The sequence below is a fragment of the Rhinolophus ferrumequinum genome, chromosome 12 (assembly GCF_004115265.2).
Source record: "Rhinolophus ferrumequinum isolate MPI-CBG mRhiFer1 chromosome 12, mRhiFer1_v1.p, whole genome shotgun sequence".
NCBI lineage: Eukaryota > Metazoa > Chordata > Mammalia > Chiroptera > Rhinolophidae > Rhinolophus > Rhinolophus ferrumequinum.
In genome coordinates, this window is record NC_046295.1 from 31,780,700 (window position 1) to 31,794,323 (window position 13,624).

A 13,624-nucleotide genomic window follows, 5' to 3' on the forward strand; every position below is an offset into this window, starting at 1 on the left:
AACTGGAAGGATTCAGCAGTCAGCTTTCTTTGCAAGTTGCCTGCTCTATTTCATGGAAACTGAATCTGGAAATTGTAGATGATGCATTTATAAGGGAAGCATATGCAACAGAAATATTATAAAATTACAATCAACTGACACACTCAAAAAACTTGACCCTACATTAAAAAATTGGCAAATAAATGCCTTTAAGTTTTAAGTGTAAACAAAATATGTAATGCATATCTGTCATTATTTTGTGATTCTCTGCTTTAATTGCTATCTATTAACTTAACCAATTTCCAGCTTCGAATGCTTCAGATAAGAGGGTTTTTCCTGTACAATTAAAACATTTATTTCTTCAAGTGTGCTTCAGAACTGACCGTGCAACCCAACCTAACATCTTAATGCAACAAGTATACTTTCTGCATCTCTGTCCATCCTGAATCCTGAGAGAGGAGCCTGTTCCTTCTGTTCCCTGTTGGAACCACAACCTGGCAAGTAGGACTGACTCTGTAATTTGCAGGGTCCAGGGCAAAATGAAAATGCACAATTAAAAATTATTAAAAATTTCAAGACAATGACAGCTGAGCATTAAACCAAACACGGGGGCCTGTGTGACCACACAGGTCACATGCCTATGAAGCCACCCTGCTGGCAAGACACTCACCTGATCAGGTCTAACATGGCATCCACTGTGCTGACATCAGGGCTGCTGCCTGTCCTGTCAATTTCATCCACTTTCTGGGTGACGCCAGGCTGGATGGTCACCACCAGCACAATACCTGTGACCAAGGACAGCACCCACAAGCATTAAGACCCTTCCAGGGCACCTGGCACCCCTAGTGCATCCTTCTTAGAACCAGTGGGCACAGTGGTACCAGGCAATCCTGGGATGGGGACCCGGAGGGCCAACCAAAATGCTCAGTCTCAGCTGGGACCTCAGCCGCAGCCTTACTTTTCCATTTAAATGAAGCAGAAGAACTCTTCCTGTGTTTTTCTTTAAAAAGGAAGGGGTTACATTCCAGAATTGGTTCTGGAAACACCTGCTGATGAAAATTTTCTTTTTTTCTTTAGCTTTAGCCTAGGCTATGACGTCAGCCTAGGCAGGGGGTGAGGGTGATTTATTTTCCAACTCGAGGCACTCGTTCAATATCTTTCTGCAACTCTTACCCACAGATGCTGGTTATTTTCCTGAGGGTCACACAGATCAAGCCTTCTTTTCCTTCCATACCACAAGCCTTCAAATATCCAGAAAGCTGTTGTGTAACTCAAAACAGGTTAGGATTGGGAAAAGTTGTTGTTCCGTGTGACTTTCAGGGGGTGGAACGAAGAAAAAAAATAGGAGTTACGGGGACATAGTTCTTACTGTAAGGAAGAACTGTCCAAATGGAGAGCACCTGAAAGTGCCATTTTGGCCTTTGACGTAATGGGTTGTGGTCACTTGAGGTGTCTGAGCAGAGGTGGGAGGTTGTAGGAGATCAAGGCTTCGGAGGTTGTTACGAGAGGAATGAAGAAGACAAAAGTCCCCATGCCCTTTATTGCGCTTCCTAAGGGGGAAAGCCAATCCAAGCGGGTAGCACTTCCAGGATGCTGAATGGGTCAGTTTTGCTAGTAGGAGTCGTCACTGGGCCGTGGAAGGGCCATGAGTGGACGTGGTCCGCTCTTCTTTCTCAGGGTTACAGAAAGTATATATACCCAGCTTTTTCCTTTGTGTTGGCCTCCCTCAGGAACCTTGTGAGGAGATATGGCTTTAGTTTAAGGCAGGATCCAGGCCTTCCTAGGTCCCCTGGCCTAGTAACTCTAAAACCTCCCCGCGTCTTCTCAGTTCCTTAAAGCAGAGCTGAGAGGGTTAAGCTGGCTGCATCTGAGTACATTTCGCTCTTCTCACTGTGGGCGTCCTTCTTAAAATGTCACACTAGGTCACAAAGGATGGACCATACGTTCTTCACAAAAGAATGCCAAAGGTATCAGAGCAGCTATATTCCCTTTTCAGAACTTCCTCCCTTTCTTCATATGGAATTTACACTCGGCGAGACTCGGTTAGCCATTAGCTTTCAGTACTATGTGAAATTTGAAATGAACTCAAATGCCATCTTTCTGGAAATCTTGTATAATGACTCAATTCCACTATTATTGACTAACAAGTTTAAAGACTGTATAAGCTCTCAGCTTCACTTCCCTCTACCCCGGGATCCTGATAAGGCATACACCGTCACGCTCATTCTGTTTCTTACTGGAGACATTAGTGAAAAGTATTGTGGCTGAAATTCAGTCAGTATTCTGTTTTCTTCATATAAAAGGGGCTGTGTAGACTTCAAGCCAAAAAGCTTCATGATCGGGTGACAATACTACTTTCTGATTTTTAAAAAATTGTACATTTAAAAAAGTCCAACTACTTTTAAATGAAAAGTCACAATTATGCAGAGGAAAAGGGATTCAGAAATAAACTTTACCTAGAATTACAGCAATGATAGTGGTACAGAAATAATATACGACAGCACGCAGACCAATTTTTCCAGATACGTTGGAATCCAGTGCAGCAACACCTAAAAGGGGGAAGAGGGGAGATGTCAAATTACATTGCTTTGGAAGAGACTGATTTCCAGGACTGGTGGTGATTCGATCCTTCAGGTGTGAAATACAGAGCTGAGAGCTATCTCTGGATCTGCTAGGCTTATCTCACACATTTGTTTGGGTAAGATGCGAAGGGCAAAAGAAGCACTTCAAAAATTCCAAACAGTTCTCCTTCCATCACCATATATTTCTGGGTGATGAACACACAACATGATATATAGATGATGTACTATAGACTTGTACACTTGAAATCTATGTAACTTTACTAATAATTGTCACCCCAATAAACTTTAATTAAAAAAGAATTCCAAACAGCATTGAGAGATGGGAGCCTAGTGAGTGACCATTCCCCATCTGGTGAACCCTCACTGCCTCAACCCATAGCGAGCGCCACGCCTTTGGCTCCTCTGGGGGGGAGTCATAAGACATAGTCAGAAGGAGCCCTCCTCCATCTACATTTGCTCTAAGAACTTGATCAAGATTTGTACAGCGCTCAACATCCTTTTGGAATTCAGTATGAAGGAAAAGTTTATCCTGAAGAACTGAGAAATTATTTCATCACACAATGAAAACTGTGTAACTCATGATTGTTTCCCCTTCTGCCTTTTCTGTCAGGAAGCTCAGAGTCAACTTAAAAGATAACTTTACATGTGATTATAAAAGTAACATATGTTCATTATAATTATCTGAAAAACGAATAAAAGAAAACAAAAATCAAGAAAAGAAAAAAATCAGGAAACAAAATCACTTCACCTCATCAGACATACTTATGCTAATATCTGGTGAATTTTCTTCCAGTATTTTTTCTCAACATTTTGTAAACAGAGCTGAGATGGTATAGTTTTTAATCCTTTTTCTCTTTTTAATACTATATTATATAAGCATTTTTTATTATTATTATAAATTCACCCTGATGGTAATTTTAAAGGCTACGTAATCTTCTGTCATGTGGCTGTACCATATCGTATTTAATCACCCACTTATTGCTGGATCTTTAGATAGTCTCAGGGCCAAATTCAATAATAAATCACAGTAATTTCATCAACCATTCTGGCGAGCATGTTTCCTTCTTCTTTTCATGATTTTCAAATTGCTTCTGTGTTAACAATTTTACTGTGTATTGCTCTGACGGTGACATACCTTAAAATTTCCATTTTAAAGAGGCAGGATATAAATAAAAAGTTCTGAGGGCACAGGTGACTTAAGAGATTTATGGCCACATTATTAGATCTAGTTTCAAATGGTCTTTGGCTGCCATAAAATGAATATTGCCCGGACTTGCAAGAGTTATGCCAAGGATAGCTGTAGAGGTGGAAGGCATACATCCCTCCTTGCTAGAAAGCCTTGCCTTTCATCAAAGATGCTTGTAGAAGTGGAGTTAATGATGCAGCTTTCTCTAAATGGGCTATTTCTATGTGGGACACGGGGCAAGCTGAGAAGCCACCAAACCATCTTTCAGCAAGCTGTCATTTGGAGGTTTCAGACTACCCTGCCTGATTTCCAAAAAGAGAATTACATTCTAAATCAAATAATCACCGAAAATGATTTTTTGAGTCTGCAGCACACGTGAGTTGTCCCATAACTATTTGCAAAAACCTGAAATACAAGGTAGTAGGAAAAATGAACAGGTTGTCATGAAGCAACCCCAAGAAAAAGGCAGTAAACCTGTAGTCTCGAGTAGCTTTTATATTCGCTCCTCACACTATAAAAGGCCTACCTATTTTTTTAAGTGAAGGGAGGATTATGCTCCTCACATATAATGAAACAGCTTATGTATGAGAAAAATCTATAAGGAAGCTCTCATCATGATGATGACAGAACAAGTCATCTCTCAGTCTAAACACATCATCCCTCTGGCTGTTGATTGCTCCTTTGGAAGTTAATGTTTTGAGAGAAGGGCCTCTGGCCTCTAGCAGCCACCCGGGGATGTTATTCAGGGCCCATTCACCAACCTGCTGGACAAGACTGTGCAATTACCATATACAGAGGGCGCCAAAAAATGTATACACATTTTAAGAAAGGAAAAAACTGTTTTAAAATTGTAATACTCAATATATACCGATAACAAAAGATGAATACAAGTCACGTGTATACATTGTTTTGGCACCCCCAGTATATATATGATGGGTATATTGCAACAGTCACATCCTTCAGTAACCTTGATGATAGATTCTATTCTCTTCCTTTGGGAAAAATACAGTTTGCTGAAAAGGCTTTCTTTTCCTAATGGGAAGACAATTAAAAATAAAAATTCTGCAACAAACAATAACAACAACAACAACAAAATCAAGAGACACTGAAAGCCGTAATTCAGAAACAAATGGAGTATCTCATATTCGATTTTGGTCTCTTAAAAAAAAGCTAACAATAATGCATATTTATAAGTTTTCTAAGCATATTATATGATTATAAAATGTGTCTATTCCATTTTAGAGCTCTGTGCATTATTTTGATAAACAATTATAATCATTATTTATAACAATATGCTAGTTTAAAAGAAAAACAAGGAAATGAAGAGAACTCTTGAGTAACTGTCTAAGCACCTGTGTCCCTGACCTAGTAGAGGATGTATTTTCAGATATACAAGTCTTTGGTAGATAGATGTCCAATTTAAGCAGCTCCCTGTCCCTAGGTGCTGATAAGTGACAGGCTCACAGGGTGGCTGCAGAACTGGTCTCCGGTATGTGTTTTATGTCCTCTCAGGGTTTTCTTCCAGCAGTGAAACAAATTAAATCTATGTGGGTAATTGTTTCCAGCATATGTTAACATGTCTTAATTTGTCTGAATGATTTCGCCATGGGCACTTTCTATTCCAGGACCCAGCTTCCAATAAAAGTCTTCATAATAATAAGATTCTTGGTGGAAATATCTTCAACAAATACATGTGTCAGAGTCTAGAAACTCATCAGGTAGTCTCCTTAGAAACCACGTGTACAGGGCAGTTTGGTTCGGTTTCCAGGGTGACCACCCATGACAGACCTCCACGTGAGAACACATTTACTATCTTAGTGTCTCTCTACCATTTTTTTCCCATTAGTATGTACTCCACTCCATGACTACCCCCAGCCTTTTTTCCCTAATGGCCACTCCCATGAAATTTTAATGTCATAGACAAACTTTATATCTGTTTATGTACTAACTGTATACATGTGCTTTTCACATAAAAAGCGTAAGTTTCTCTCCCTTACTCCCCAAAACCAGCTTTTGTTGCCTTGGGGTCGCTATTTCTCCTGTGGAGAATGTGTGCTTTAGCTCAATGGATATGTCGTGTGAATGGTACCTTAGTCTAGATGTTGGACTCTGAAGAGCGTGCCTCTCCATCAGTTTCTCAGTCACACTAGGCACATGCAGCTTGCGGCTACTGCAATGGACAGCACCAATAAAGAACATTTCCATCATCACAGGAAGTTCCATTGGGTAGTGCAGGTCTAGACTGTATAGCATGTGGATAGAGCCAGTATGACACAGTGCTTAAAAATATGACCCCATCCCTTACTGGGGGAGGACACATGACACACCCATTTTTGTCCTAAAAACAGGTGAAATATCACCGTGCTTTATCCTGGAGCTTTACTCTCAATAGCCACCTGGCTTCCTTGCTTTCAGGCCATGGCTTGTGTCCTGTGAAGTCTAGAGGACAATCTCTCTTTACAGTCCACTCCCAGAAGTCACTTCTTCTGGGACTGGATACCTCCCCTCTGGGAGTTGAAGGAGAAGGGACTGTGCACGGATACATTACAGAGCAGGTGTGACGAGATCTCCACAGAAATCAAAGGTGTTTAAAATCATTTATGGCAATTGGACAATGCTTTTTATATCTGTTGACTGTAATAACCAAAAATACGGCTAGCATTTTGTATGTCTTTGTTTTGTATATCTTTTTCCAGTAATTCATTTTATTATAGTTTACAAAGATTATTGATCTGCGACAGATTGGAAACTTAAAAAAACGGCATCTTTTCCATCCAGTCTAAAAACTGGATGCTTTGCAAAGCACAGGTGCTGCGAGCTCTCAGAGGAGCCAGAGGTGCCACCTGGCTGAGGTGACCAGGAGCAGCTTGCAGCAGGTAGCACTTGCATTGGCCAGAAAAAGAGGAGCAGGATTCTGACAAACGTTCTTTGCTTGACCACACATTAGTCTGTCTTATGGACCTTCTCTGAGGCCCATCTGTGTACTTCCTTACAAACTCCAGTTCTGGCAAGAAACCTGCTGAGTCAGTTTAACCAGAAGCCCCCACCCTGATATCTGATCACCCTTGGTATCTGATCACTCTGGGTATCTGATCAGCTTATCAGATGTTGTCCTCCATGACCCCCCCAGGTGATGTCTGATCACACTGGCCTATCTTCAACAAGAAGCAGGTTAGGTCAGTTTAGCCAAAATCCCCCTTACCCAGGATGTTTCCTCTAGTAATTTTCCATCCCCTGACCCACGACCCTGCTCTTGGCCATCAGTTCCCACTTGCCCATGCTATAATCCGAGTTGAGCCCAATCTCTCTCCTCCACTGCAAAATCCCATTGTCACGGGCCCTACTTGTATCTTGATGGTCCTGAATGAAGTCTGCTTTATTATCTTTAACAAGTGTCACTGGCTTTTTTTTTTTCTTTATCAAATCCAGTTACCAGTGAGCCCAAGGTTGTGCTTTAAAACCAGGGACAATTCTGAGGCTGGGCTGTGACCTAGAAACAGCGATACAAACCAAAGTTGTCCTTAGAAGTTAGGGGCACCTGCTACTTCTTTGTGTTAAGAAACCACACTTGGTTTTTCACCTCATCAGAAGAGGCTCTGATGAGCTGGGGTGCTGGCTCATGGCCAACACAGTAATAATCTATTTGAACTTTTTATAAAAACACTACAAAGGAAGCCGTTGCCGTTTGCTAAACAATAGCATGTTTTAAAAATAAACACCCGAGAGCAAAAGACTCCTTTTGAGAGCTCTCTGATGAAGCTGCCACCCCCTGGAAAATAAAGTTTGTGTGACCATCTCTCCACCTAGTGATTAAGGTGTCAGAATTAACTTCGTTATTGGAAGTTTTTGTTTAGTCTGGCATTTGATGGTGCATCACAATTGTGAATGTACACCACATCCAAGGAACACACTGTTGCACCTGGGTATTGGGATGATTCTGTCTTTCTGTCAGCAGCAGAGAAGCCATCGGCATGGAGAGAGAAAAGCACGGGCTCTGAGGGGACAGACTGGGCCCAAGTCCCAGCTTTCTCCTCCCAGATTTAGTTTCCCTATCTATCAGATGAAGGTTTTAAAAATGCCTCTACCTCTTACAGGGTAATTGTGAGGAGTACACAGCTTGCACAGCTGTTAGGAGGATGAGACATATCTAACACACACCTAGTCCAGTGCCTAGAACTTAATTTGTACTTAGCACGCAGCCTCCATTATTATTGAATGAAATGCTCAATGTGAAGTATGTCACCGAACAAACGGAAGGCGCTTAAGTGTTAACTCATTCATTCCCTCACTCCTTCTTCCACAATCCCTCTGTATTTCTTCATCGCATGGTCCCTAAAGAGATCTTCTAAAAACATAAATCAGGCCATTTCACATGCAGGTATAAGCCTCCGATGGCACTTCAGGTAACACAGAAAATCCTTGCTCCAGCTAACGAGACTCTGCAGGAAGGGTGCTTGCCTGCCTCCCAGTCCCAATTTGTGCCACCTTCCCTTGGCCTCACCCTCCTCCCGCCCTCTTCTGGAGCAGACCAAGCGCCTGCCCATTTCAAGGATGTACAAAGACTCTTCCCTCTAGTGGACCACTTTTCCCTACCCTTGGCTACTTTCGAGTTCTTTCCTCAGAGTCCTTCCCCGAGTCGCCATGCTGAATCAGGCTCTCCAGTTGTCCTCACTTGGCATCCTGTTCATGTCATGTTTCATATTTTTTTATCAACGGGTACATTGAACATCTGTCTTTCTCACTAGACTATCAGCTCCTTGATGGCAGACCTAGAATCTGCCTGTTCACAGTACGTCCTCAGTGCCCAGCACATAACAGGAGCTCTGTAAATGTGTGGATTGAAGGAACAACCTAGTTATTTATGTACGGCTGTCTTCCTCAGGCCATTCTTTCCAGGCTCTGGTCCCTGGGCACAGTCCCTGGAACAGAATATTCCAGAAACCTGACACTCTGTGTCAGTCCCAGGTGCTACCCTTAGGAGCTGTGTGATCTTGGAAAAGCGGCTTAATCTCTCTTCAACTTCCTGTTTCCTCATCTCTAAAGATAGAGGTAAGGTCCCACCTACTGTACTCCTTTTATCGGGTTGCTATGAGGATTAAATTCACAAATTCATTCCCAGGGAAAACAAGGCTAGATACCATCTCACTTTGTTCACCCAGGGCACAGAAAAATCTCTGCAGCTTGGATTAATGCCCCTCGTACGTTAAAAGGGAAGAGGAAAGGCAGAGGGGGGAACATGCAAAATACATTTCTGTGCACGTGTCAACCAGGACATCTATTTTTCTTAGAGATTTTAATACAAAGAACTCCCTTAAAATAGGTTCTATCACCACTGTAGACTATTCTGTGAAGTTAACGAAATAACCTGGTTCTCAGGCAGAACCAACTAAAGGTCACTTTGCAGCCTCTGTCAGCAGGTTCACATTTGATGTTCAAAAAGTGTCAAGAAGCAGTGGGCTGGTCTCCTGCTTCCTCAGCAGTCCGGAAAGCTGTTTTAACACATTTTTTATACCACAAAGGGTGGTGGTATTTGTACTGGGACCAATTTCTTAGAAGACCCCATGAGCTTTCCTAGGAGGCTTATTGTCTAATAAAAGCATTAAACACACCTCAGAGGATCTGAGGCCTCATCCATTCCCTTCAAAGCCCGCATCAGCGCTTCGACCTCAGGAGAGCTAAGAGCTCAGTGAAACTTTTCTGGTTTTCTACCACAGCCTGATTGTTACCGGGCTCTGTCTTTGCTTCTCCTTATCCTATAAAGTTGGCAGCTCCAGCTTCTGGGTAGAAGCTACTGGTACGCTGGTGAACTTCATACACCAGGGGCAGAGCAAGTCTTTTTATATTGTTTTCCTTTCTAGAATGAATGCATTGTATGTACTCCCATGTGTGTGGCTCAATTCTCACAGTGGCCCTGCAGGTTCTGATGCCAATGCAGGCTTTCTAGACATTTCTGTGAATGAAAAAGGGGTTCTACAGAAAGTACCCTCACAGGGTGATCTGATCATAAATTCCTCACTGGGCAGGTCATGGGGGATAGTCAGGCCCCAGGCCTATAACTTCTTAGTAAAAGGCTCATCTTTGCCGTAAGCAAGCCCTGTCCATTGTTTCTGCGCATCTAGGGTAATACACCTTGGAAATAAGCATAACTATCCACAGGAGAGAAACTGCCCAACTGTCACTCCCTGAAGCATTTGAGACCTTGCTTCCTGGCATATGTTGTCAGTTTTGGCTCCAATAAGCTCTTAAAGAAATTCTCTACAGGTTTGGATGTTTCTTAACATCGACACTTCTGACAATATTAGACAAAAGAATAAATGAAACAAATGACCTAGCACTTTAAATGCACCATGAACAGGATTATTATTTCCCTATGTTACAGTTGAGGACAAGTTAAATCACTTGTTCAAAGTGTCACAGCTAGTAAATAGCAAAGCCAGGACTCAAACCTGCGCAGGCTGATTCCTGCATCTGTGCTTTTCACCACTAGACTCTTGTCCCTCTCTATCTAGTGACACTAACGAAGATTTTTTGCTTGACCAAACTTTAGTCCGGCTCCTGCAACTTCTCCTAGGCCCACGTATATACTTCCTTGTAAAATCTAGTTTTAGCACGAACCGTGCTAAGTGAATTTAACCAGAAACCCACCCCCACCCTGTATCCATATTAATATCTAATTAGGTTGCTTATCCTCCACCATCCACCTTGAAGTCTGATTACCCTGGCCCACCTACACCAATAATCCCCTGTACCCCTGATGTTTCCTCTTAGTCATTTTCCATCCACTGACCGCCCCCCCAACCCTGCTCCTCGCCATCAGTTCCCACTTGCTCCTGTTGTACTCATTCAGAGTTCAGCCCAATCTGTATCCCCCATGGCAAAAATCGCACTACAGGGGGTCCTACCCGTCACAATGCGCCTGGATAAAGCCCGCCTTACCATCTTTAACAAGTGTTATTGAGTTTTTTTCTTGTACAATACTTGCCCACCTGAATTTCGTTCAGGGTGGCCCTTCGGGGAGAAGGTGCAGGGAGGAGTCACTGCTGTAACTTGCTTCCCCAGGCTCACAGGCTCAATCCAGAGCCCTCAGGAAGGCACACGACCCCAGGACGCCACATGCTCCCCCTTGCATTCCCATTCCTTGTCCCTAGGTCTCTAGCATTCCAAAGTCTCACTGTCCTCCAAGATGCCACGCCTTCTGCTACTTCCTTCTGCCTACAACGCCCACCCGACTTCATCTGATTGCTATCTTTTCCTTAAAACTCCACCCCGGTGTCCCCTCCGCTGTCCTCATTCCCACAAAGCACTTATCACACAGCATTGCAATGTTCTCTCTTTCTTGCGGGATAGGGCTTCTTTTTGTATCTGAGTGCTCACCAAGAGCCTGAGACATTGAAGATGGAATCAATGAGTGAATGAATAAATGGTGCCTACATTCAACACATAAGAGGTTCCTTAGAATCCCCCCGTGGTTTCGCACTGCTTTTTTTTTTTCTTTTTTAGGAGACAAAACCAAGTTAACTCATAGTGAAATAGAGCCATGAACCTGTCTTGTACCAGTTTAGGCAGAAGGAAAGCTCATTCTCCAGGCTTCAGTAGCTGTGTTCTAACTCAACACAAATTTCCTGATGGTCTTAGGGAAATGTTTATAGTTCATTTGTGCAAAACTGCTACGCCATCTTATATTCTTGGTTCCCATACAAGGCTGCGGAAAGAGAAAGGAGGTAGGTACTCCTTGAAATGCAGGCAAAGCCCAGTGGTTTCAGATGCTGCAAATGAGGCAAGACGTTCATTCTCAGCTTGTATAATCTTATGCTCCAGCATGGAGTTTTAAGTTTGTAAATCACTTTGAAATGGCAATCTTCATAGAGACGTAACTATATAAAATCACCAATGTTTCAAGAAAAGCATGCATACTTCCCCCCACAGCTGAAGTGGACACTGAATGCTCTTAGCTACCTAACAGTGAGCCGTACAACCAACTGACATGTGTATCATGAACTCTTATGCCTTCTTGTCAACAAGGGACCTCGTGCACCTGACTATCAGAAAACCTGGGGCCTATGATTAGGTGAGTGGTAGGAACCCCACCCTCTTAATAGGTGCTTTTCTGTTAAGTGTTTTCACACAGTTGGGGTTAAAAATGTTTGTTGAATTAAACTGAACCCCATTGTAGGGAGACGCATGGCACAGTTCTTTCCATTGGGGGAATGTGGGATAGTTTCCTGGCACACAGCTGCTTATGAGTAAATGAATACTTATCCTTAAAAAAAATTCCTTCCCAAGCTCAAATGATCCAAGTGTGTCACGCCTGCAAAGCTTGCATTTAAAAATAGAAGTCTCCCAAAACCTTGACTGACTTCACTGTATCCTGCTCCATCCTCCACTTTTCAGGGTCTCTTCAGGGCCTTTACACTCATTGTTTGGTAGGAGTGTGTTTGGTATGTTGGTTTATTTTGTCACCTGGATTCCACCATAACTAGACTGTATCTTGAGAGTCAGAATCTAATCTTTCATCTCAGAAGGAGTCACCTGCCAGCTGGCCTCCTGTTTTTTGTAAATAAATATTTTATTGGCACACGGCCAAGCCCAACATTTACATATTGTCTACGGCTGCTTTTCTGTGACAACTAGTTGGGTAGTTGGAGAGACTCCACAGGCTGAAAGGCCTAAAATATTCACTATCTGGCTCTTTACAAAAAAAGCTTACAGACCCCTGCTTGAAAAGAAACTGACTCACGTATATATTCTACACCTGGCTGTTTAATTGTTTGTATCTAAGCCTTTGTTAAAAAGTAGTGGAAAACTTATGCCCTAAGAGGTGAGATCGAGACCTAAGAAATGTGAAATCCTGATGTAGAAGTTGGAGTAAGAACCATGTAAAGTTTGGAACAATTTTTTTTTTTTTTTAAATCTTCCAAGGGTGGAGTCTTAAATTTATCTTTGGAGAAGCTCCCCACATATATAAATCCATTACCCAGCCAGTGCTCTTGTGGAAACTGGAAAGTCTTCCACAAACAGATCACAAAGGTTTTCCACTGAAGTCTTCAGTACTAGGACCCAGGGACTCTGTGGCTTGGGGTGGAGGGAAAGGAGGGAATTTTCTTGGCTTGGTATAAACTTGGAGTGCATGGAGCTGCAAACGGGTGTTGCTTCTTGAGGAGCCAGCATTTGTAGGAAATCCTAAGTAAGGTGCCACAGGAGTGGGTAGGAATGGACATGTTGCTCTGGAGAGGGAACTGCATGGGAGCTGGCATGGACTTGGCATCGTCCAACCTGGACAGACTCTGAGTCCTGCAAGCTGGGTGGTCATGCCACCACCCAGCAGGTACTAATGGTATCCTTTGTAGTGCGAGCCTGTAGTGTGTGGGGGGGTTTCCTCTGACGTGGGTATTCCACAGTGGCAAGCATCCCAGGAGGCGGTTGCTCTGGGGCCAGGACAGGAGGACCTGTGTGATAAACTTCTTAGAATAGTGTCGGGTGGTGAGGTGCAGGGTGCGGCAATGCCTGGAACATCTTCATATGGAGGGATAAAGCAGCCCCAGCTTCCTGGAGGCAGGATGGCAGCTAAGCAGAGGGACAGTTCTCTTATGGGACCCTGGGCTCTCAGAAGAGCCCCTTCAGGGAGCAGCTAGATGTCACCATTGGTGTTCCATTTGCTTTGATCCCCCAGCCTTTCATAAAACTTTGTCCCAAGGAGCCTGCTCTCAGGTGCGCTATGAAGAATTAAGTTCTCATTCCTATCTTAGGAGGGAGGAACAAAGGGGGAAGCTCCCTAGGATCAGAGGGGTGGCAGCAGCCAGAGGAGACACCAGGGTTGGCAGCTGTGCCCAGCAGAGCACTTCTGGCCCAGGTGGTCGTGGCAAAGAGGCAGGAGCGG

At 43.2% G+C, this 13,624-nt stretch overlaps 1 protein-coding gene across 1 annotated transcript in view; it reads right to left on the reverse strand.

The window, feature by feature from the left end:
* Window positions 1–13,624, reverse strand: part of SLC1A1 (solute carrier family 1 member 1) — a 73,100-nt gene that overhangs the window by 21,145 nt on the left and 38,331 nt on the right. Inside the window, exons 3-4 of the mRNA XM_033123614.1 lie at window positions 2,436–2,528; window positions 650–764 (exon numbers count right to left, since the gene is read on the reverse strand). Coding sequence (XP_032979505.1) covers window positions 650–764; window positions 2,436–2,528 — 208 coding nt within the window. The remainder of the gene's footprint in view (window positions 1–649; window positions 765–2,435; window positions 2,529–13,624) is intronic.